At 43.5% G+C, this 26,463-nt stretch overlaps 1 protein-coding gene across 1 annotated transcript in view; it reads left to right on the top strand.

The window, feature by feature from the left end:
- Window positions 1-12,605: 12,605 nt before the first annotated feature.
- Window positions 12,606-26,463, top strand: part of ADAM19 (ADAM metallopeptidase domain 19) — an 86,272-nt gene continuing 72,414 nt past the window's right edge. The window contains exons 1-3 of the mRNA XM_043913411.1: window positions 12,606-12,944; window positions 15,562-15,647; window positions 20,283-20,353. Of these exons, the coding sequence (XP_043769346.1) occupies window positions 12,878-12,944; window positions 15,562-15,647; window positions 20,283-20,353 (224 nt within the window). The 5' untranslated portion in view covers window positions 12,606-12,877. The remainder of the gene's footprint in view (window positions 12,945-15,561; window positions 15,648-20,282; window positions 20,354-26,463) is intronic.

Here is a 26,463-nt window from a genome sequence, read left to right as displayed (position 1 = left end):
TAGGTACCATTTGTTCATTTTTGCTTTTATTTCTTTTGCCTTAGGAGACACATCCAAAAAAAATTATTGGTATGATTTATGTCAAAGAGTGTTCTGCCTACCCTTAATGTTCTGGTGTTGTAATGTTGATAACTGTTGAGAAAAATTATCCAAAAATTGGAAATGAGGCAAAAGGAGAATTACAGTTCCTTTCAGTGACATCCAAATACAGTGGCTCTCAAACGTGCTTCAGCATCAATATAATCTGAGAACAAAACATCAACAACATCAGCATATGTGTGTGTGTGTGTGTGGGTGGGTGGGTGGGTGGGTGGGTGTGGGTGTGGGTGTGTGTGTATCTTTGCTTTTTTCCTTTGCTTTTTGATTCTCTTCTTTTCACAGCTATTTGTAAAGCCTCCTCAGACAACTGTTTTGCCTTTTTGCCTTTCTTTTTCTTGGGGATGGTCTGGATCCCTCTCTTCTGTACAATGACACCAACCTCTGTCCATAGTTCATCAGGCACTCTGTCTATCAGATTTAATCCCTTGAATCTACTTCTCACTTCCACTGTATAATCATAAGAGATTTGATTTAGGTCATACCTGAACGGTCTAGTGGTTTTCCCTACTTTCTTCAATTTAAGTCTGAATTTGGCAATAAAGAGTTCAGGATCTGAGCCACACTCAGCTCCTGGTCTTGTTTTTGCTGACTGTATAGAGCATCTCCATCTTTGGCTGCAAAGAATATAATCAATCTGATTTCAGTATTGACCATCTGGTGATGTCCATGTATAGAGTCTTCTCTTGTGTTGTTGGAAGAGGGTGTTTGCTATGACCAGTATGTTCTCTTGGCAAAACTCTAATAGCCTTTATCTTGCTTCATTCTGTATTCCAAGGCCTAATTTGCCTGTTACTCCAGGTGTTTCTTGACTTCCTACTTTTGCATTGCAGTCCCCTAGAATGAAAAGGACATCTTTTTTTGGGTGTTAGTTCTAGAAGGTCTTGTAGGTCTTCATAGAACCATTCAACTTCAGTTTCTTCAGCATTACTGGTTGGGGCATAGACTTGGATAACCATGTTATTGAATGGTTTCCCTTGGAAATGAACAGAGATCATTCTGTCGTTTTTGAGATTGCATCCAAGTACTGCATTTTGGACATTTTGTTGACTATGATGGCCATTCCATTTCTTCTAAGGGATTCCTGCCCACAGTAGTAGATATAATGGTCATCTGAGTTAAATTCACCCACTCCAGGCCATTTTAGTTCACTGATTCCTGAAATGTCTATGTTCACTCTTGCCATCTCCTGTTTGACTACTTCCAATTTGTCTTGATTCATGGACCTAACATTCCAAATAGGGAAAGGAGTATGTCAAGGCTGTATACTGCCACCCTGCTTATTTAACTTATGTGCAGAGTACATCATGAGAAACACTGGGCTGAAAGAAGCACAAGCTGGAATCAAGATTGCCACGAGAAATATCAATAACCTCAGATATGCAGATGACACCACCCTTATGGCAAAAAGCGAAGAGGAACTAAAAAACCTCTTGATGAAAGTGAAAGAGGAGAGTGAAAAAGTTGGCTTAAAGTTCAACATTCAGAAAACTAAGATCATGGCATCTGGTCCCATCACTTCATGGGAAATAGATGGGGAGACAGTGGAAACAGTGGCAGACTTTGTGTTTTGGGGCTCCAAAATCACGGCAGATGGTGATTGCAGCCATGAAATTAAAAGACGCTTACTCCTTGGAAAAAAAGTTATGACCAACCTAGACAGCATATTCAAAAGCAGAGACATTACTTTGCCAACAAAGGTCCATCTAGTCAAGGCTATGGTTTTTCCAATGGTCATGTATGGATGTGAGAGTTGGACTATAAAGAAAGCTAAGTGCCAGAGAATTGATGCTTTTGAACTGTGGTGTTGGAGAAGACTCTTGAGAGTTCCTTGGACTGCAGGGAGATCCAACCAGTCCATCCTAAAGGAAATCAGTCCTGATTATTCATTGGAAGGACTGATGCTGAAGCTGAAACTCCAATACTTTGGCCACGTGATGCGAAGCGCTAACTCATTTGAAAAGACCCTTTGATGCTAGGAAAGGTTGAAGGTGGGAGAAGGGGATGACAGAGAATGAGATGGTTGGATGGCATCACCAAGTCGATGGACATGAGTTTGAGTAAACTCTAGGAGTTGGTGATGGACAGGGAGGCCTGGTGTGCTGCAGTCCATGAGGTCGCAAAGAGTCAGACATGACTAAGCAACTGAACTGACTGTGTGTGTTTATACACATACATTTTATATATATATATATATATATATATATATATATATATATATATATATGCACTACATGTAAGTGAAATGAATGAAAGCAGTGATACAAGGGAAGAGTTAGTATTACTTTGTTATTATAATGTACTCATGCTACCTGTGAAGTGGTATAGTGTTGTTTGAAAGTAGACCTGAATTAGCTGTAAATGTGTATGGCAAACTCTAGAGCAACCACTAAAAAAATTAAAAAAAAAAGATAACTGATATGCTAAGAGAGAAAATGGAATCATATCAGTTCAGTTCAGTCACTCAGTTGTGTCCGACTCTTTGTGACCCCATGGACTGCAGCACGCCAGGCCTCCCTGTTCATCACCAACTCCCAGAGTTTACTCAAACTCATGTTCATTGAGCTGGTGATGCCATCCAACCATCTCATCCTCTGTTGTCCCCTTCTTCTCCCACCTGCAATCTTTCCCAGCATCAGGGTCTTTTCAAATGAGTCAGTTCTTCGCATCAGGTGGCCGAAGTATTGCAGCTTCAGCTTCAGCATCAGTCCTTCCAATGAATATTTAGGACTGATTTCCTTTAGGAGGGATTGATTGGATCTCCTTGCAGTCCAAGGGACTCTCAAGGGTCTTCTCCAACACCACAGTTCAAAAGTATCAATTCTAAAAAAAAAAAAGCATCAACTCTTCAGCACTCAGCTTTCTTTATAGTCCAACTCTCACATCCATACAAGTGTGGATGTATGGAATCATATATTATGTTCAAATAAAACCACCAAAGGCAGAAAAAGAGTAGAAGATAAAAGTAGGAGCAATGAACAAAGGCATCAAATAGAAAACAATAGCAAATATGATAGATAATAATCCAACTTTATCAATAACCACTTGGAATGTCAATGGTATAAATGACCAATTTTAAGAAAGAGATAATCAGAATGTTTCAAAAGACAAGATGTATACAAAAACCCACTATATATATGTGTGTGTGTATGTATATACATATATATAAATTAAAAGGATAGAGAAAAAGATATTATTCTAACACTATCCAAAAGAAAAGAAATTGGGAGGAGCTTTATTAATTTTTAGATGGAGAAGACATGAAAGCAAGGAAAGCTCACCAGGGATGAAGAAGGGGAAGGTTGTACGTGAGTTGGCAAGTGTAAGGAATTCTCTCTACTTTCTGTTAAACTTTGTGGTGAACCTAAATCTGCTATAAAATAATAAAATTTGTTAATTAAAAAATATACTTCTTTTACATTCTAGTGAAACTTTTCTTTTAGATTCTTGTTTCTGCCAATGCCTCTTTCCTGGCTGTGTGGGCACTACCCTGATGGAAGTGCTCCTGAGAATGGCCTGAAATCAGTCCCATTTGCAGAGAGACAAGGAGGCGAAGCAAAAAAAGTCGGGGGTGGGCAGTTTGGCCAGGAATTTGAAGCTAGGATGCCCTGAACATTTGGGCATGGAAGATCCCACAGTCACCTCAGGCAACTTTTCACTCAGCCTGCTCCTTTGTTGTAATACCAAAGTAGCATATGTGGGCTTCCCTGATAGCTCCATTGGTAAAGAATCCTGCAATGCAGGAGACCTGGGTTTGAGCCCTGGGTTGGGAAGATCCCCTGGACGAGGGCTTGGCAACCCACTCCAGTGTTCTTGCCTGGAGAATTCCATGAATAGAGGGGCCTGGCAGGCTACAGTCCATGGGGTCACAAAGAGTTGGATACAACTGAGCAACTAAGCCCAGCAGAGCACACTTTACATGGAACCATGTTATACTTCCAAAGTTTGATTCTTTATGACCTTCAAAATCAATAATACCATATGGTTTAACCTAAAATCTCTCATGGGACTGTTACAAGAACTACATGAGATAATATAGGTACTGTGCTTGGCACCATTTGAGGTACTTAATACATGATAGTGATTATTATTATTATTATTATCCACAATCCTGGAGACATTACCCGGTAGTAGGAAATCAAGAGACCCAAGTCACACATCAAGATAATTGGTTACTGTGTATAACTAGCCCTTTATCTGGCAGCTCCTACCTCCTTCTCTCTTTCCCCTACCTCCCCCTACCCTAATCTTTATAGTGGAGACCTTATCTTAGAAATATTTGTTTTGGTAGATTCTCACAAAGGCCAGGCATATAGTAAATGCTGTTGGTTAAGTAAGTGATTCTGAGAACTTTATGGGTTTCCTACAGGTTAGGGGGATATTTGCATTTTCTGTGGGTAAAAACTCAAAATTAGAGATGAAAACCTTGTTTGGAGCTTTCACTGTCATGGGCCAGGGTTCAATACCTGGTTGGGAAACTAAGATCTCACAAGCAGTGAGGCTTTAAAAAAAAAAAAAGAAGTACTAACATGTGTAACATTATGGCTGAATCTCAAATGCATTATGCTCAGTGACAGAAGCCAGACTCCAAAGGCTGCATTCTGTATGGTTCCATTTATATAACATTCTAGAAAAGGCAACACTATAGGGACGTGGCTTCCCAGGTGGCACTAGTGGTAAAGAACCCACCTGCCAATGCAGGAGACATAAGAGACGGGGGTTCGATTCTTGGGTCATGAAGATCCCCTGGAGGATGGCATGGCAACCCACTCTAGTATTCTTGCCTGGAGAATCCCATGGACAGAGGAGCCTGGTTAGCTACTTTGTCCATAGGGTCACAAAGAGTTGGACATGACTGAAACAACTTAGCATGTATGCACATAGGGGGATAAAACAGATCAGTGATTGCCAGAGGTTAGAACTGACAGGAGACAGGAGTGTGATCTTGATTGTGGAAGTGGTTATTAGATTATATGCATTTGTCAAAGCTAATAGCCATGTGTACGAAAAACAAAAAAATGGAGAATGTTGATGTATTAAATTATACTAGAATAAACTGAACTTAAAAAAAAAAGAGCTAGTTGCTGGGAAATGGTTTACAAAGGAAAGCTATCATAGGGCCAACATTATTTTCACAGTAAGGGCCCATGAGGACAATTCTTCCATGAGCATCTTGGAAGTTTGTCCTGAACCAGAGTAAAAGAATTATTATTAGTTATTTAATTTATTGGAGAAGGGAATGGCAATCCACTCCAGTATTCTTGCCTGGAGAATTCCATGGACAGAGGAGCCTGATGGGCTACAGTCCATGGGGTTGCAGAGTCAGACACAACTGAGCAACTAACACACACATTTAATTTATAATTTACTTAAACATTTATTGTCTGTCTTCCAAATGTGGATGAGAGAAGGAAAAAGTCCAGCTCCTGTTCACAAGGGACTCATAATGTAGTGGATGTGGGGTAAGAAAAAGACAATTATTAATACAGCATAATATGATAATTATCTTTGATAATAATTAAGGAATCAGTATGTAATTAAATTCTTCACACGTTATACAACTAAAAGCACAAGCTAAACATTATGAATACGGTCCCTACCCCCACATTATTAACAGTAGAATGAGAATAATTAAAATTAGCATGTGTTAACTGCTTACTATGTGAGAGGTACTAGTCTAAGCACCCATTTCAGCCTCACAAAAATTCTATCATTTAGGAACTATCATTGTTAGCATCTTTTATAGATGAGGCAACAAAATCACAGAAAAGTTTATTTGCCTATGGTCACACAGCTGGTAAAGAAAAGAAAAGGGATTGAAGCCATGGAAGCATGGCCACATTCTAACTATGATATTATACTTTCACTGTAGCTCAAAGGAACAGTGACCTGGTTCACCTGGACTCCTGAAATCTGGAACTAGTGAGTCTCACTCTGCCTCAGTTTCCCTAACATCAGAGGAGAGAGTCAAGCTTGTGTATAGAGGTCAAGTATGCAAAACTCTCTTCACAAGACACCAAGATGAACCATTATTCCTTTTGTGTTTCTTTCCCGTGTTTACCATTTATCCACCCACCCCTACTGCTAAAGTTACACAGTAAGTACATAAATATTGTAGAAAATAGAAGAGGCAAAACAGACAAACAAAAAATGATGAACAAAACCAAACCAAACATAAAACCCTTCATCCTTCCATAGTCTCACCATCCAGAGGTAACTGCCACTACCATTTTGGCACATTTCCTTCTAGTCTTTTTAAAAAGTTTTTTATTTACATAGCTGAGATCATACTTACATTTGTAATTTTGGACATTGTTTTTTTTCACTTAACATCAGAGCATAAACTCTTTGCAAACACTATTTTAAGTGGCCACATAGTAACCCATCATATGAATATTCTATAATTTATTAACTGTCCCTTCACAGTTGGATATTTAGGTTGTTTCCAATATTTTCACTATTATAAATAACACTACTATTAACATTCTAGTCCATAAATCACAGATTATTTTTTTAGGCTAGTTTCCCAGAAATGTAATTACTAGGTTAAATGGCATGAATATTTTAAAGATTATGTAGAGATGTAGTACTCTTTATAAATAACAAACACATTCTTTATAAATAAATGGAAAGTCTTATGGGGGGGTTAAAAGTTGATGTGTATATGTTTGTTTCTGTATATAAGTGTGGAAGGGAGTAGATGAGAGACAGAATTGGGAAATTTCTCATTTTTTGGTCAGTGCAGAGACCACCAAACTTTTTCTCTCATGAGCTACTTCCCAATTTTCAGGTACCTCAGCTGATTAAATATTGATCAACTGAGGGTCAGGAAATGGGAGCACATTTCAGGTATGGAGCTTGGATGCCTTTTGCAAGTAGACTGTCCCTAGAATGAGTTAGACTTGATACTTTAGCATTTTTTACCTCGTACAGCACTTTCACCACCATTATCTCAATAACTTCTAGGTCCTGAGTGAGATGGACTGGGGTGACCATTACTATTGGGCTATTGGTCAGAAACTCAGGCCCAGAAAGGAGAAGTATCTAGAAGACTTACCCAGAGTCACAGAGTTGGTTGGAGAGAGCTGGGTCTAGAATTCTAGTCTCATGTTTCTAGGGCTAGAGCCCCTGTTTCGGACTAAATTGTATCCTCCCCACCCCCATTCATATGATGAAGCCCTAACCCCCAATGTGACTCTATTTGGAGACAGGGCCTATAATGACGTAGTAAGGTTAAATGAGGCTATACCTGATTGGATAGGATTAGTGTCTTCATAAGAGGAAGATCAGAGCTTCTCTCTCTGCATACTCACACAGAGAAGAGGCCATGTGAAAATACAGCAATAAGACAACTGTCTAGAAGCCAGGAAAAGAAGTCTCACCAGAAAACAATCCTGTCAACACCTTGATCTTGGACTTTGAGCCTCCAAAACTGAGGAAATTAATTTCTGTTGTTTAAACCACCCCCAGTCAGTGGTATTCAATTGTGCAAAGCTCCGAAGACTAATACAGATTTTGGTACCAAGAAGTGGGGTCATGCAAAAACAAATGCCTAAAATTGTAGAGATGACTTTGAAACTGGGTAATAGGTAAAAGCTGGATAAGCTTTGAGGTCCATGCTACAACAACCTAGATTGCCTTGAAGGGGCTGTTGGTAGAAATGTGATGTTAAAGGCAATTCTGGTGAGTGTTCAGAAAGAAAACAGAAGTAGTGCAAAGAAAGTGACTATCATTTTCGAGAAGACACATATTTTGAAGAGACCATTGGTAGAGCTATGAATGTTAAAGGTGATTCTGGTGAGGTCCCAGATGGAAAGGTAGGACATGTTACTAGAAACTAAATAAAGGTGATCCTTATTATAAATTGACAATGAACTTGGTTGAATTGTGTCCTAGTGTTTTGTGGAAAGTGATATCGTGCAGGGCCCAATGGGGCTTCTGTGCACAAGGCCTTTCTGGGACCCTATTTCTTTGATTATAGGAAACAACCTTCATTCAGTCTCCATGACTTCCCCTGAATTCCAATGGGAAGATTCAAGCAGTTGTTAGGGAAGGGAGGGGATGCCAGGGCCTCCCAGGTGGTGCTAGTGGTAAAGAACCTGCCTGCCAATGCAGGAGACATAAGAAACACCGGTTTCATCCCTGGGTCAGGAAGATGGCCTGGAGGAGGGCACAACAACCCACTCCAGTATTCTTGTCTGAAGAATCCCATGGACAGAGGAGCCTGGTGGGCTATAGTCCCTGAGGTTGTAAGAGTCAGAAATGACTGAAGTGACTTAGCATACACACACGGGGATGCCAGACCAGGGAGAAACAAACAGCCAAGAGCAGCCTTGGGGCAAGGTCCTGTTTCCCATCAAGGTATACACACAGCAATATCTTTGAGCTATTCTGCAGATACTGAAACCCCCTCCAGGTGGGAGAAGTTAATGGTATGCTGCCCACAAGCATATAGACCCCACACTAGTTGGACCTGAAGGTTGATGCTGACTCCCACTTAACCTCATTGCTAACCCATCAGAAGAATGTCCACAAGCTGATCATGCCCTCTTTGAGCAATTATTATAATAATACTTCTCACTATCTTTCCCAAATTGGGACACATGGTTTTGATGGCATTAACCGACTGTGTCCCCCCTTTGCCTGGCAAAGCAATAAAGCTATTGCTTTTCTCATTCACCCAAAACTCTGTCTCTGAGATTTGACTTGGCACCCATGTACAGAGAAGCTGAGCTTTCAGCAGCAAAAGTAGAAATTCCAAGTGATGAACTTGCATATTTGGCTAAGGAGATTCCTGAGCAAAAGTATTCAAGGTGTGACCTGGTGTCTCCTTGTTGCCCACAGTAAAATACAAGAGGAGGGAGATAAACTGAAGGGATTCTAAGCAACAAAGAACCAAAACTTGAAGATTTGGAAAATTCTCAGCCCATCTACATTACAAAAAAGGAGAACACATGTTCTAGAGAGGATACCAAAGGTGTGGCTGGACAAGTACTCTATACGGAGATGACTCAAGCCATTTATCAGCTATCTCTGCAGCTACCAGAAATAGAGATGCGCTTATGCTCGCAGAGACAGTGCCAGTTTGGACCAAGGAGAACAGAGATAATGTGAGGGCTTTTGAACTGCTGGGACCCATAGGACAGGCCAATACAGCTCTTTGTTTGTGAATATGTTTTGTCCTTTAAGAAAAGGGGAGAACAACCTGAAGGTGATTGAGAGAGCATCAGGACTGCCATTCTCACTATTTATAGAGCATCCAGGCGCAGAGGGCAAAGGCTATTTCTTCCTTGGTTTCAGAGTATGGGACACCCTCTTGGTTTCAGGGAGCCAGTCCTCCCCTTCTCAGTACCTCAAGGGCAGCGAGAAGGCATAGGGTGAGGCTGCCGCCAGAGCAGAGGGGGCAGGGCCACTGCCGTGGGCTGTGCGGGTGACACTGGTGCCCCAGTGCGCTGGGAAGGCAGAACATCCTGCCAGAGGGTTAGTCTAGAGCTTTAAGATCTAGTGGGGACTTCCCTGGTGGTGCAGTGGATAAGAATCCACCTGCCAGTGCAGGGGCACATGGGTTCGATCCCTGGTCCGGGAAGATTTCACATGTCTCGAGACAGCAAAGCACTTGGGCCACAACTACTGAGTCCATGCTCCTAGAGCCTGTGAGCCGCACCCACGGAAGCCTGTTGGTTTAGAGTCTGTGCACCACAACAAAGAGTAGCCCCTGCTCACCACACCTAGAGGAAGCTCGCAGGCAGCAACAAAGACCCAGTGTAATCAAAATAAAGAAATTTAAATTAAAAAAAAAATCTACTAGAATCTGCCTTGCTAGGTTTTGGACTTGCTTGAGACTCCTTTCTTCTTTCTCTCTTTTGGAATGAGAAAGTCCTCTTAACCTGTATTTTGGAAGCATATAACTTGTCTGGTTTCACAGTTTCACAGATGGAGAAGAATTTTTTCCTCAGGATGAATCATACTTTGAGTCACCCCATACTTGATTTAGATGATATTCAGATGAGATGTTGGGCTTGGAACTGATGCTGGAATGGGTCAAATCTTTTGGTGTTGCTGGGATGGGATAAATGTATTTTGCATGTGTCAACTAAAAGTTGCCATTTCCCTCTATAAGAATGAAATAAATCACTAGTTGGGCTTCCCCTGTGGCTCAGTGGTAACGAATCTGACTGCAGTGCAGGAAATGCAAGCTCAATTCCTGGGTCAGGAAGATCCCCTAGAGGAGGGCACAGGAACCCACTCCAGTATTCTTGCCTGGAGAATCCCATGGACAGAGGAGCCTGGTGGGCTACAGTCCACAGGATCACAAAGAGTCAGACACCACTGAAAGGAGTGAGCATGCATGCACACAAGTCAGTAGCCACTGCAGTAGCTGACCTTCAACACTCCCTGAAAGGAGGTAAGGGTGGAAATCAAGAATGAGGCACCTGTGCTCTGGGAAAAACTGGCAGAACAGGCCTCTAGAGAGATAGTTAGATATTTTTAGGAGAAGATTTTATGAGCTCAGATTCTTGCATCTCCTCATATCTACAAAAGCACTAAAATCATTAACGGTGACATTTGCTCCTCGTGACTAGCAGCAAACATCTCTCAAAATGTGTGCTTGATTGCATGCACCCCCCCCCCCTTCCCAAAATCATATATAATTCTGACCTGCCCTTCGGAGCAGACCTGCTCTTCAGAGCTACCTGAAATGCTGTCTCCCAGGCTATAGTCCTCATTTTGTCCCAGATAAACCTTAACTCACAACTCTCATATTGTGCATTTTTTTCAGTTGATACATGTGAGAAGGACATGAATTTTTGGGGCCACAGAATAGAATGTTATGGACTAAACTATGTCCCCAAATTCATATGTTGAAGCCCTCACCACTCAAATACTGTGTGACTGTATTTGGAGATTGAGTCTATAAAGAGGTAGTAAAAATTAAAGAAGGTCATAAGAGTAGGGCTCTGTCTGATGGCATCAGTGTCCTTAAGAAGCAGAAGACAGCAGAGCTTGCTTTCTCCAAACAAGTAGAGAAGAGGTCATGTGAAGCCACAGCAAGAAGGCAGCCACCTAAAAGCCGGTAAGAGAGGCCTTATATGAAATGCAACCAAGCCAACACCGTAATCTCCAAAACTATAAAAAAAAATAACCTCCTGTTGTTCAAGTCATTCAGTCTTTAGTTTTTGGTTATGGCAGCGTGAACAGACTAACATAGCCTCTAAATGCATCAGTGGCAACAGCAATATATTTTATTTATGCCCACTGGTTTCAACAGACATACCTACTAATACCTCCCCAAAACACAGCATCTTGTTTAGCTGTACAACCCTGGATTTGAAGAAGGAGACAGAGTGAAAGGAATAGATAACAGATCTGAGGCTCAGACTTTGCCAGGGATCTTAGGCAAGACAGTTTTTTTTCCTGATTATCAGTTTGTGTGTTAGTTGCACAATCGTGTCAAACTCTTTGCAACCCCATGGACTGTAGCCCACCAGTCTTCTCTGTCCATGGAATTCTCCAGGCAAGAGTACTGGAGTGGGTAGCCATTCCCTTCTCTAGGGGGTCTTCCTGACCCGGGGATCAAATTCCGGTCTCCTACATTGCAGGCAGATTCTTTACCATCTGAGCCACTTGGGAACCCCCAGTTTATTCATCTGTAAAATAAGATGTGCTGTAAGAGGCTCTGGAACTATTCAGATATGGACTTGAATCCAGCCTCAGACTTTAGCTGTGTGACCTTGAGTAAATTACTTAGCCTCTCAGGTTTGGTTTCTCATCTCTAAACCAGAATACTGTTAGTACTTACTTCAGGGGATTATTGGGCTAATGGAAAGAGATGATGTATATAAAGCCCCTGGAAGATTTTAAAGGGCAATAAAAGGTAATTCTTCTCCTAGATTAATTAAATAAGTTGACATATGTAAAGTGCTGAGAACGGTGGCACTTAGGAAATGCTGTATCGGTCTTAGTTATTATTTTCTTCTTCTAGTAGACAGAAGCCTTCAGTAAGTGACAGTCATTATTATTATTATTTTCAAGTCTCATCTCCCTCCAATTTCCTTCAAAACCCTAAATGCTAACTGTCCCAAATGCCGGTTCCCCCCAATTCGACCCACGAGTTTTCCCGCCCTAGTCGTCTGTCTAGGGTTTTCTGCTCCATTTCGCCTCCTCCGGAGCTCAGATGTCATCTCCTCTGGGAATCCTCTCTTCACCACCCCGCTCCTCCCAGTCAGAAGGAAAGGATCCTCGATTTGTGTCGTGCTAAGAAAACAACTCCGTATAGCACTTAGTTATCTGTGCCAGGTTAACTCTTTCGGAGCCTGCCTCCAAGGGTGGAGGCCGGTGCTGGGTGAGCAGCCTCCTGAGTGACACCCAAGGCGTCTAGCCCGGCGTGGGACAGAGAAAATGGGCTGTGCAGAGAAGGGTCCAGTTTAATTCCTACAAACTCGAGCCCCCAACCCTCCTCAGGCAGCGCCCACCGTGAAGCGCCCACCCTTCCCCGGGCTCAGAGTCTCCCTCCCTTGATCGCCGACACCTGAGCAGTTTCCCCCGCCCCTGCCCCACCCCCGCGCCAGGCTCAGGGGTCGCTCTGGCTTCCACCCAGCCTCCTCCCGCCCCTCCTCCAGCCCCGGTGGAGCTGAGGGGCGGAGCGAACGGTCAATGGCTGGGAGCGGGCTGGGAGCTGCTGGGCGAGCGCGGCGGATTCCAGAAGCGCGGCGGCCTGGTTAGGGGGCTGGCATGGCCGCGTGCTGGTGAGCGCCGACTGCGCGAGGGGCCAGCTGCCACCATGCCCCGGGGCGTGGGCGTCGCCCAGCTCTGGCTGCTGGTGCTCGCCCTGCCTGGATGGACCCGAAGTAAGTAGCGGAGCGGAGGGGGTGGGGGGGTGGGTGACGGGGGGCTTTGTAGGTGGGTGGACTGGGGGACCTGGGTGGACTGGGGGACCTGGGGATCCCCCTCAGCAACTCAGAGCCGCGCCCCTGCTGTCTCCCCCGCCCGGGAGCCCCGGCTTTGTTCCCACGTTGTGCGCCCCGGGAGGTGGTGGAGATGCGGGAGATCCAGAGCAGGCAGAAAACAGTGGGTCCCTCCCCGGCTTGCCTTCCTCTCTCTCCTTTTCCTCTGTTATTCTGGCTTTTCCGCTGCTTTCCGAGTCTCTCCTCTTTTCTCCAGTCTTTGTGTGTGTGCCTATAAATACGTTTGGACAAAATTGGAACCATACCATATGTACGGTTTTGTGTCTTGCATATTCCACTTCACTTTATGAGCATTTCCACATCGTTACATTCTCCAACAACATGGTTTCAATGATTGTAAATTCCGCCAAGAAATTGCAGAAGTACAATTTTCAGAAAGTTAAAAACACGACTCTCATACAAATACAGGATGGAAGATTGGCAAGGATTGATCTGATTCTTCAGAGAGTCAGTGAATAGAATGATAAAGCTAGTTTAAAGCATTAGAGAAAAAAGGAGTGATACGGGCATTGGAGACTGTTGAAATCCTGTGCTGGGACAGATATAAAAGTGGTCAGTGCTCCATGGGGCCAAACAACCATAATTCTTAGGTATCTGTCTACTATGCTGGAGTTATTTGCATCTCTACCAGACTGAAAGTTATAGTTAACACAAAACTTCGCAGAGTATATACCCTTTAATTACTAGTTATTAAAGGCAAACAAAGGTACATTTCCCTGGATAATTCACTGACCTGTGAAAAGGCCTGCTAACCAATGCTCCAAATGTGACATTGAAAAGACATCCTACTTGTTCTTTTTTGCTTTATTTCCAAGGTTTAAACAGTTTTTCTTAAGTTGTACTGTGTTTCTCTATTACTGAGCCTAGCTTTCCATAATTTTTGCAATCATAAAGATCATTTCATCCCTTTAAATGTTCTATTAAATATCATAATTCCTTTTTGTTGCAAAGAATCTAGATTTATCAGAGCCGCTAGAGCAGAAACTGTCTTTCTGATTCCCCAATATCAGGCATCTAGCATAGTGTTTGTTTGGCCTATAGTCAGAAAATGTGTAAATAAATGCATTGCTTCTCATTTTTACTAAATTGATAACACTAATGCTAGTCTAGTGACTTTTTTTTAGGATATATTTTGACTGCGAATGCATCATATCAGTAATCTGAAAGGGAAGTTCATCACCCATCATTGGGCCAGTGTAACAGAACAAATATGGCCATCTTCTATGTAACTCATTATATTCTATGTGATTCATGTGGTTGGTTTAGAAAGAACAGATTTTTGGAGTCTTCACTTAGGACCTCAAGAGTTCTGTGGATGTGGCCTATTCTTACCAGAGACTAATTTACTTAGGTCTTGAGCAATTACCACTTTATTAAGATTGTCTGCAACCAGTGTTTGAAGTCTGCCCTGCCTAGAACAAGTCTGTCCCCAAACAGATTTCAGTTCACCTTTCTTGAAAAACAGGAATCGTGTTACCTACCTCCCAGGGCTGTGTTGAGTACAGAGGTCTGGGTGGTGAGAATTATTTGGAAAGTAGGAAATGATATGCAAATGGGAGTTCAGGTTAAAGCAATGATGCCTTTGTGGATTGGGAAGCACTTTCACAGCAACTCTCCCCGTTAATGCTGTGAGATGGGCAGGTGGGTATCATTTTACAGATGAGAAAACTGAAGCACAATGTGAATAATACCCAGGGGCTTGCCCTCCAGATATACCCAGAACCCAAACACTTCATTCCTCTCCACTGACGTCATTCTAGTCCGAGTTCCCAGCACCTCTGACCAGGGCTCCCGTAAGGCTCCATCCTTGCCTTCCAGCTTCTACTTTCACCCCTGCCCCTACAGCACTTCCATCCTCTCAGTCTCCACCCAATTGTCATATCTTTTGCAAACCGAATACAGATCATATTGCTCTGTGTCTAAACCCTTCAGTGCCTTCCAAGTCACAGGATTTGTAATAAAATCCAGATACTTTCCATGCCCTCTGTGATAGCAGACCCCATATCTGTCTTGCTGACCATATCTGCCAATTTCCCCTCTCATTTGTTCAGTTCTAGCTACTTCTAACTTCTGCTTATTCCTTAAACAGGCCAAGCTGTTTCTGCTCTTGCTGATCCTTTTCCCTGGGACACTCTTAGACCCCTAGATCTTTGCATCTTTCTGGTCCCTCAAGTCTCAATTAAATGCTATCCTTAACGATCATCCTAAAATAGGTACCCCCTCTTCAGTGTCTGTTTATTTCATGACCCTGTTGTACCATATGAGAATATTTGTGTCATCTCTTCCCATCTCTAGAAAGTAAGCCAGTGAAGTATCCACAGATCCACCACTCTATTATCAGTACCTGGCAGAGTGCTAGACCCATAGTAAGTGCCGAGAGCCTGGAATCGACAGGTCTCCTAACACCCCAGTGTGGAGTCTTCCCTGTTGGCACTGCATGCCTGGCTTAGCTAGGGTACAGAGGTCTGGGATTCCAGTGATGTGTTTGCTGTATTGGCAGGAGGAAGAGGGGAAGGCAGCCCCCAGCTGCAGCATGAACTGATAATACCTCAGTGGAAGACTGCAGAAAGCCCCATGAGAGAAAAGGTAAGACTCAAAGCATCTCGTTTTCACCGGCAGAAGCTGACAACTCTGTTCTGTGGGGCTTGGGGGCCACCTACTTGACTTTTCTGGAGGTGCTAATGGTTGTCACCATTAGTTCTGTTTCTGGCCCACTCTGTCCTCTGTGTACTCCAGTTTTGGAAATCCTCGATGGGACTTTCCTTCACTGTGTGACAACCTACTATAACACTTCCAGATGCCAGTAGTTGAGGAAATGAAAATCCATGTTAATGCCGACATAAGCTAAATGCAAGTATGTTTCACAAAAATCACTGACTCTCAATTGGGATTGATTAAATGTTGTCACTAGTCTTTTTTGCTCTGCATAATATGTGCTTCACTTTATTGATGAGATGATATACTTGGAGAGAAAAATGATAATCCAAACTATTTTTAAAACAAGAGGCAGGGTAGGGCTTCCCAGGTAATTCAGTGGTAAAGAGTCCACTTGCCAATGCAGGAGATGTGGGCTCGATCCCTGGGTCAGGAAGATCCCCTGGAGGAGAAAATGGTAACCCACTCCAATATTCTTGCCTGGGAAATCCCATGGACAGAGGACCCTGAGGGGCTTCAGTCCATGGGGTTGCAAAGAGTCAGACACGACCGAGCAACTGAGTACACACACAGGGATCTAGTACAGCCTTAAGTCTGTCTTAAAATCCAATAATCTTAAAATTCAATAGGCTCCTTGGGCCACAACACCAGCAGAATGCATAGGCCTCATCAAGCGGATTGGGAATAAGACAGAAAACATTACCCTGTTCTTGTAGGAAGGACCTGTGCATCTAGGATAGTCTTTGGTTCTGGTTCTTATAGCTCAAGTGAGACAGGAAAGAACTAGAAAGGAAGATGTGCTTGCTGTGTGCCAATAACCAGCTATCGGACCTTTCACTTTCTGAGCCCTGTTTCCTCATTTAAAAAATAGGGCTTAGAGGGGATAAGAAGGAAGAGGGCTGGAGAGGAGGGGTGCTTAATAAGAGTGCTTTGGGTTCAAACGGTCAGTGATTTATTGGGCAACATATAACAGCAAGATTATAGTAGGAAAGAGAGGAGAGAGCAGTGTCAGGAAAGATTTCAGACTTCGAAGTCCTTGAGTCTGGAAAGGTAAATGGAGAGTAGAAATGCCCAGAATCCGTGAAATTATGGCTGGAGGAATGCAGACATGTCCAAAAAAGTGCTCCAATTTGGAGGAAACTTACAGCAAAAATATTAGGACAAATGAAAGCAAATAATATTTTATCCTAGAGATAATAAATGCATGGAGTTCATTTCATCCAAAATTAGGAGAGAATGAAAATAGCTCCAGGAAAAGTCTAGACAAATTAATGAATGGACATCCTAGGGCAGGCTATTTTTAAAAATTAAGATCTTGGATATCCCAGCCTATCCATTATTGTCCGAGGAATGGATCTGATACTTTTATAGATGCCTCTCTGTTCTCTCCAGATGTGGGATGCCCGGCATCCTCAGGAAGGGCCTGAGAAACAAAGTGGAGCTCAGATCCTGTCTTTGTTCCCAGCCATTGTCTGCCTAGAATCTGCCCAGGTCATTGTCCTTTGTAGGACTAGCCTGGCACCGTAAATATTTGTTGAATAAATGAATGAATGTCAGAGAGGGAGAGGAGAAGTAGGTCTCACTCAGGCATCTTATTCCCATTCATGTAATTACTTCATTTAGCAAATGTTAGTTGAACACTACATACTAAATATACATGACTATGTCTTAGGGAGGATGTAGACACGTAGTATAGATTTCCAATATGCTGTACAGCTTGAAGATCTATTTAATCTACCTCAAAAGAGAAAGGCATTTAAAACCCTGCCCCGGGGAAGTATAAACAGTGGGTCAGCTCCCTTCACTTCCTAGGAAAGGTGATGTCGCCCCTTCCTAGCACAGAGTGGAGTTGCGAGAGAAAAACCTGAGTAAATCGGAACAGGGAAGCTACATGAATCTTTGTAGTGCTGTTTCATTGTTTTGCTTGAAACATCTCCTGGAAACAAGGAACATCATATATTAAATGTCAGTGTCTGATATCATCTTCCAGACTAGAGAGCAATAGTTTTGGATTACCCACTTAAATATTCATACTCAGGCTGCAGCTTGTGTCTCTCTGGAGGAGAAGTGACAGTGGTTTGATTTATGTCAACTTTCCTTCTTTGTGTGTGGACTCTAGGCCACCTTTCTCTTGGATAAGGGAATAGATACAGCTCTATTGCTGTGTGTGTTTCCTCAAGTGCCCACTTGGGACTGTGTCCCTGATGCTTCATGTGATTGGACAAGGCCCTCGCGCCACAACTCCCCAGAGTGAAGCAACAAACCAGAAATAGGTATGGGTAGAGCTGAATCCAAGAGTCAGAAAATACAGAAGTGAATTTCTCAGTGCAAGTTTTTGCATAACATCCCTGTCACTTCCTCTTCCCGTGTTTTTGACATGTTCCTTAAGAGAAGTGAGTAGGATAAATTTGCAAAACAAAGCAAAGGACAGGGTTGCACAAGCATCCGAGATCACAATGTTTGGACCACATCAGAGCCCTCAGTGGCACAAAAGCCTCAGGGATGCCCAGGACCCTAATGGGAAATGGGGTTTGAAGCTGATAAGAGAAATGTGCTTGGAAGAGGGAGGCCCCCAACCAGAGGTGGCAAAGCAGGTGACGCACTTGCTCATACATGCCAAAACTAAGTTTTGAGGCTGACCTTAAAAGGGATAGAAGCTTTCCTCTAGCAAGAGCTTCATGTGAATTGAAAGAGACTTCACGAGTTGATCAGTTCCTTGGTCCCAAGTTGGAGAACGTGCATCTAAAACACCCAAAGAATCAATCTTTTTAAAAATGTTTAAATACGTAAATACCCTGTTTTAATTAAATAATTTCTGCCTTCAAGAAAAGTTCAGCTGTGCTAAATTGAACTTTTGTTAAAGGATGAAAGTTTATGATGACTTGGATTTCTAATGTCTTTGAAATTTTCCACAATAATTAGATAAAACGGGATTAAAAGTCCATTTCTGAAAATATAAAAGGCCATTATAAAAACATGGGAAAGTGCAAAAAATAAAATTAAATTGAATTATGATCACACTGAGCTTCCCTGGTGGGTCAGTGGTAAAGAATCCAACCTGAAGGAGATGCAGGTTCAATCCCTTGGTCAGGAAGATCCCCTGGAGAAGGAAATGTCAACCCACTCCAGTATTCTTGCCTGGAAAATCCTATGGGCAAAGGAACCTGGTGGGCTACAGTCCATGGGGTTGTAGAAGAGTAGGACACGACTGAGCAACTAAATAGCAACAGATGATCTCACTAATGAGAAGTAACTATGGTAACCTTTTGATTTATTTCTACTTTTGTCCCTTTATAAAAATATATATGAATAAAGCACACAGTGTTATGTTTTAAACCTTTGTGCTTAATCATTATCATGTATACTTTCTTGATAATTTAAAAATGATTGAAAGCCATCATTCTGAATGGCTGTCTAATGTTTTGTCATATGAATGGATTATTGGTTATTTAACCATTCTTCTACATTTGGATTATTTGGATTCTGTTTCATTAGTTATTATTGTAAGTAATGAGCATCCTTGTGTATAAACCATTGCCTGTGTTTCCATTTGTTCCCTTCAGATAGAATCTTCTATAGGGTTTGAGGGTCTAAACATTTTTAAACTCTTGGTTCATACTGTCAGATTATTTTCTGGTGAGCAGGTATCAATTTAAATTCTCATAGGTAGGGTGTGAGAGTGCCCATTCTATAGTATACTCTGCTGCATTGTGATTTATGGTTTTTTTTTTAATCTTTGTTGCTTTGATTTTTTAAAAGATATCTTTAAAAAATACTTTTGGGTGGGGGGGGCAGTTACCAGCGATGCTGAACATGTTTTTAATGCTTATTGATCATTTGTATGATACCTTAAATGGTCTATTCTGGGTATCTAGCTACTTTGGCTCTTAGTAAATTTTTTGTGTAAAATGTTATCTTTTGGACCTTTAAAACCTTACTTGGAGGTTCTTCCAGTTGCCTCCTCTGAGATGATTGAGGGGTATCCAAACTGAGAGCCACTGTAAAATAAGAGTCCATGATGAAGAGGCTTTCCCTGGTATCTTAAGTAGCAGCCAACGTGTAACAGGGGCTTCTGGTGTGCCAAGCACTATAACAAATTCTTTACGTTTACTTTGTCACTTAGTCCTTACGCTATCCCCACAAAGTTGACTATTACTTCTATTTTACAAATGAAGCTGAGCTGTAGGGAGGTTCAGTAACATGCCTGATTCCACAGCTGTAGCATTGAAGCCTACACTTGATCCCAGATCTGACTTCCACTCAAATTTGCTGTCCAGGATTGTGTTTTTAGGGTTTGCCTTTACCAGGCCTGCATGCAGACACTTACACCACATTTCGGCTTGGAGTTTCTTTCCTTTGTCTGTAAGGAGAAGGCAGATGGGGGAGGAGAAATGGGTCCTTCTGGGACTGAAGTTATTTCATGTTTGGGCTGCAAATGCAGTTGACCCTTTCTCATTCACTTCTTGTGGCTCCATCCATGTCAGCTCTGTGCTGGACCCTTAGCCTCTCCCTGGGAGCCTCGGCCCCTGCTTTTTGGATCTGACATTCTTTCGTTGTTTCTTTTAGCATCCACTCAAAGCGGAGCTCAGGGTGATGGCTGAGGGGCGAGAGCTGATCCTGGACCTGGAGAAGAATGAGTAAGTGGACTTCTCCTTTGTCTAAAACGAGACAGCCCACTTGTGTGTCAGCGCCGGACGCAGGTGCCACTGACTTGGAAGGAAGTAGTTAATGAAGTGACCCAGGCGGTCAACCTGGGGTTCATTTGCTGGGAGCATTCTTGCAAAGCCTGCATTTCCACAATCTCTAGACTTGCTGTGAAATTGCTGGACTGTTTACCATCTTCCTTGAATTTCCTCAAGCTGGGGAAATTTCTGGGGCCTCTTAGGGTTCACTGTGTATGTGTGAGAGAGAGAGAGAGACAGAAAGACACTAAGGAAGGGATGGGCTGGAGGACTTGGGCAGCTGTCTTACTCGCTCCAGCACAGCGCATGGCAGGAAGTGAAGGAGATTAGAGGAAAGCAGCAGAGAGGAGAGTGGCGAGGTGGGGTGTTTTGGGATTTGACGCTCACACCCTGACTGCTCCGTCTCTTCTGGGTCAGCTACATCTGAGCTTCTGCCAATAAGGGCATAGTCAGCAGTCTCCTGGCTTCATCGGCCTGGTTCTTCCATATCCCCAACCTCATTTCTCTTGGGTGGCTGCCTCGCTCAGAAACATTTCCACATTGATTGGCCGTCAAGCACAGTTGTATCTTGATTGATGTTATCGAGCAGGTAAATAGACGTAAGGCACGGCTGCGTGTGGCCCAGTCTTTGACCAATCCCAGTCTGTTTTGGGCACTGGAGAGCTTTCCTTACTTGGCCAGGGCCCTCTGAAGGCTTCTGCTGTCTCCTCATCAACAGTCCTGCTTACATTCTGCCACACAGACCTCGCAGATAAGGCTGCATGGCTCAGAGAACTGCCTGTCTCCTCTTGGCAGCCCGTGGAGTCCCCTGGAAGCAGATGAGTAATCACACACATCACTGCCAAGAAAGGGATAGATAGGGACCTTCCCATATCCAGAAGGATGGAATGACTGCTCAGCTTGGGTGGAAAGCAAGAATATAAATTATTCCAAATTTGGGCTTTTTGGACACTCGCGGAGGAGGATGAGTGGTGTTGGAAGTGCATTATAAGCATGACTTAAGCAGTGTGTGCAGTGCTCATCCATGTCTTTCCTCTGCCTCCGGGACGCGGTGGCCTTTAGGAAGCCAGAAAAATGGGCATCTCAGTCATTTTTGTTGCTCTCCTCCTTGTAGTGAAAGCAGTCCTTTCCTGGTGCCTTCCTCCTGAAGTGAAACTGGCCCAGAAATGTGTTCTTTCTGTTCCATTTCCCTGGAATAGACCTGGCTGGCTGTGTCTGCCAAGAGTGTGGGCCCTGTCTGCCTGGGATTTCTCCTTGCACTGTCTTCCTCTGGTCTTGCAGGGAAGCCCCTCAGAGGGTGTGTTCTTAGTCTCTCTCAGGGTCTATTTCAGTTTCTTACAGTCCCAGCCGTCCGGCTCTAGACTAAAGGTTTCCTATTGCTACCTCCATCTCAGCTGTCCTCTCCTGCCTCCATTTAGAGTATCTGACTCCTCAGCTTCCTCTGGGCTGCCCATGTGATGGGATTGGTGGCATGGACAAACTCTTGGGAGTTGGATTGGCCAGGCAAGGATCCCGGGACTCATCCTTCCCTCATATTTTGTAATCTTTACAAGAGGTCATAGGAAGTTAGGGCACTAATATGCCTTGGAAAACACTGAAGCAGAAACTTCAGCTCAGAGAAGGAAAGGAACTTGTCTAAGGCCACACAGCAAGTAAATGAGAGAGATGAGATGAGGATCATTTGTGTCACAGAAACCCAGATTCGACTTACTAGCTGATTAACCTGGGGACACATTGCTGGGTCTTTTGGAGTCTGTGTCCTTACTTATAAAATGAGGATAGTAACACCTGCCTCGTAAGCGTGGCTATGAGGGCTCAATGCAGTGATGTATGCAAAGTGCTTACAGAGCACACGGTAAGTAATTGACTGCTATTGTGATTTTTTTTTTTACTGTCCCATTCTGAGGTTCCAGAGGAGAGCCCGGAAATGTGGTTCAGTTGTCTGCTGCCGGGAGCAGCTCTCTTGTTTCCCAGTGATCAGCAGTGGGCTGGATATAGTTCCTGGCCTCCTCCAATTGGCAGAAGGCAGGAGATCTGACAAAAATGGAAGCAGCAGAGCCAAGCAATATGACCTCACCAGGTATCCCTAGGGACAGCTTCCTGCTATTTTCGTCTAAACTGGGCTTTTTGTTTTTGAACATGTGTTAGCAAGCGGAACTCCAACTGCACACGACTTCCCAGTGTGTTTACTTCCCAAAGCCTTTTCATTCATGATGCGTGCGAGCCTGGATTCAAAACAGCTTGGGGGGTGGAGAGGGGCTTGGACGAGGTGCTGCTTTTCTGATTTTCAAACTTTATTAAAAAAAATGGTAAACTTTTTATCATCCTATGATATTTGAGGGGAAACTAGGCCCTGTGCTAAGGGATCCTCATGCTCTGATTCTTAATATCCTCAATTGATTCATTCATCTTTCCCATCTCGGATCCATGTACTCTAGGCACCAGTGCAGGCAGTGCAGATCCAGCTGTGGATAAAACAGTTCTGCCTTCTTGGAGCTTGTGTTCCAGTAGGGGTGAGCAGTAAATAAACAAGCAAATGATGACAACTGCTATGGAGGAAACAAAGAAGCATTAGGGCTCCAAAGAGGGAGGGAGGTGCTGTTTGGAATGGCGGCCAGAGCCAGCCTTGGTGGTGAATTGATATTTGAGTCCAGACCTGAAGGAAATGAGGAAGTGAGCCACAGGAACAGGGGGGAGATGACAGTTCCAAGGAGCAGGGACAGCCACCAAGTTCAAAAACACTACTAGACTATGAAGGTTTCCATTCCCTCTGCCCACCCCCAACCACATTCCCCCCCATGTTAGATTCTCAGGCCTCCCAGGAGCAGTGGACAAGGACTCCTGGAACTGTAAGGGCAGAGAGAGGACATTTCTCATTTCTTTCTCATCATCCCGAGGTGTCTGGCCTTCTCTCATTTAATCAAAGCCCAAGTGCTAATGCGTGGCCCAAAATAGCAGTGAGCCAGCGTTTAGTGGAATTCACATGTGGAGAGATTGCCAACAATGGTGAGGATGCAGGAGTGTGGGGCTTGGGCCAGGAGCGAGGGCATAGCAAATGGGTGTTCAGCTCAGGCAGCAGACACCCCAAGATGCCTTAGTTCTATAACGTGGCCGGCGGCAGCCTTCTGCCACTGTGAGGCAGCTCAGGATAAATGGCTGACATTCCCATGGGGGATACACACCCTTTCCCCTGTTGATTGCAGGTGAGAAAGAGTGACATCACAAGGATAATCTGAATGTGGCCTCCTTGTTGGATCCTGACCCTGCCACTTACTAACTGTATGTCCTCTTCAAGCCTCAGTTTCCTTATCTGGAATATAATATGTCTGAGTTCCACACTTGGAGCCACGGGGAGCACAAGATGAGATGGCACCTGTCAGGGGGCCAGCATAGTGCCTGACTTGTACTCTGTATACTTTGTAGGTGGCAGCTATTATTTTTTTCTTGCTTGTGGTTTTTTTTTTTTTTTGCTTGTGGTTTTTTAATTGCAAAAGCAATGCATACTCATTGTAAAACATGTAGCAATACCAAAATATAATGAGTAAAAGAATGAAAGCCTCCCACCCACAGGGAGAATCCACTGTGAATGGTTGGTGGGCTCACCATGGACCTGTTCTCTGTGTGTGAGAGCATGCACATAGATACTCGTAGGCACAGTCACACAGAAGCACAGCCAGGCTGCTACTTTTGTGATGATGCAAGAGCAGAAATGAGACTGTACTGTTACATATTGCTCCACAGTTATTTTTATAGACTCAACTGTAGTGATGAAGGTAGTATTCTGCTCTAAAAACATGTATGTTCCCTTTTGTTGTTCAGTTGCTCAGTCATGTCTGACTCTGTGACCCTGTGGATTGCAGCACTCCGGGCTTCCTGTCCTTCACAGTCTCCCAGGGTTTGCTCAAACTCATGTCCATTGAGTCAGTGATGCCATCCAAACTTCTCATCCTCTGTCGCCACCTTCTCCTCCTGCACTCAATCTTTCCCAGCATCATTGTCTTTTCCAGTGAGTCGGCTCTTTGCATCAGATGGCCAAAATATTGGAACTTCAACTTCAGCATATGTTCACTAATTTTATATTTATTCACACCCATACTGATCATTTGCAAATGTTGGTGCATAGCTGTGGTTAGCAGAACCTGACTTGTGACTGGGACTCTGTGGTACAGTGGAGAGAGTACTGAGCTCAGAGACAGGTGATGTGGAATTGGTCAGCAAGCCAGTTGGCCCTGTTGGGTTTCCACCTTCTCATCTGTTGCATGGCAGTTTTGTCCCAGTTAGGCTCTAAGAGCCTTTCCTGCACTACCTATTTAAGGGACACCACATAAGTGGAAAATGAAAAAGAAGTCCCTGCCTCAGGGCATTTGCTCCCCAGTTCTGGAGACATTCCTGGAAAGAGGGGGCAGTGGGATAAAGACAAATACCTCCAAAACCACAGAAGCTGAGAATGAACTGCTAGCTCAGGACCCATTGTTTAAGCACCATAAACACAAGGAGGCAAATTACAGGGAAGAAATTACAGGCTGCTATTTTCATAACCCACAATTTTGAGGCATAAATCCATAATATTTGTCCTCCATGTAATTTCCCCCAGACACTGAGGACTGCCTCATCAATCCAGAAACCATACTGGACAACAACTTATTTGCTGAAATCAAATGGAGTCTTTCTTCACTGTAGGCATCTGGACATCTGGATGCCTCCAGGAAGATGTAGGCCCTGACTCTCTCCCTTCTCACTTTTTCCAAAGGAAGGTACATTGAACTGTTGAACCTGCTTGCAGGATGCTCACTGACTATGTTACTACATTACAAGGTCACCTTCAAAAACAGATGAGCAGCCCAACCAGTGGGCACTGTGCCCAGAGGACCTTTGGCCACCTACTTCTCTCTGCTCATCCTTTAAACACGTTCTGGAACTGTCATCTCTTCGTTAGACTTCCTCCCTTGAGTCTAAATGATGCTAAGATTTAGGTTTTGGCTTGGGAAAGGGAGAGATATCCCTTGGTCTCACCACAGCCCTGTTAGCGAAAGAGAAACAGAGTTTGTACAAGACTGGCTTATAAGAGTGGATATTTGTTTTCTTTTGTGTGTATATCTACCTTCAGAGCTCAGGGGGAACAGTAATTGTCAAGGCAGAATTTAGGTATTTGGAGGTTTACTGGTTATTGTACCTACCCCTACCAACTTTCATCTCTCCTCGTATCTCAAACTTCTTTTCAGTCCCTCGGGAGATATCTTAGGGACTTTTTGTCATCCTGGAAATCAAGCTGCGGCCTGGAAAATGAAAATTTGTTCACTGCTAATGGAGTGATCCAGCTCCTTGACTCTTTTTCTTCAACCCTATTTGAGTTGTATGTAATACCGGAGAACCCAAGAATGGGAGAAAGAGGCAGAAGAGGACTTTTCTCAGCAATAGATTGGGTGGGTTAGTCACCACCGCTTACCGTTGCACTTCTCTTCCAAGGAGGCCTGGTGGTAATATTAATACACAGCTGATCTGGAGCAAAACTCCACATACCACCCAGACCATGACCTCTTCCCGGCTCCCTGCTTCCTTGTGGGTGAGGAATAGACTTTAACATCTTATCTAGGATAAAGGACAGCTCTCTTTGACCCTCTCTTGTCAGGAGCTTCATTTATTGTTGGCAGAATTCAATTTCCTGTATCAAAGAGAAGCTTAAGAAAGGCTTAGGCATATCCCAGCACTCTCGGTAAACCATGCTTCACTGAAGTGCATTTAAATGAGTCACAGACATATGGCTTACATTTCACTTAAAATACACATGGCTTAAGAAATTGGAGGATATCGTTCTTTAACCAAGTATTTGGCAGATCCAAAGTATTCAAAATGTTTTTCCAAACTCAGCACACAGCTGGGCTCCCCATTCCCCGCAGCTGAGATCCTATAACTCCGGTAGACCAGTGCCGAGGAAACCGTTGGATAGTTGGGTGGGGACATCAGAATTTGCAGAGAGCTGCCTCCAAGTGGCTGAAATTTTCTTCAAATATATATATATATATATACATTTTTTTTTGAAGTACTAGGAACTGGAATTAACCCTG

Source organism: Cervus elaphus, chromosome 9, assembly GCF_910594005.1.
Source record: "Cervus elaphus chromosome 9, mCerEla1.1, whole genome shotgun sequence".
In the NCBI taxonomy this organism is placed as follows: domain Eukaryota; kingdom Metazoa; phylum Chordata; class Mammalia; order Artiodactyla; family Cervidae; genus Cervus; species Cervus elaphus.
Note: the sequence above shows the minus strand (reverse complement) of the source record. Positions and strands in the feature narration are given on the sequence as shown.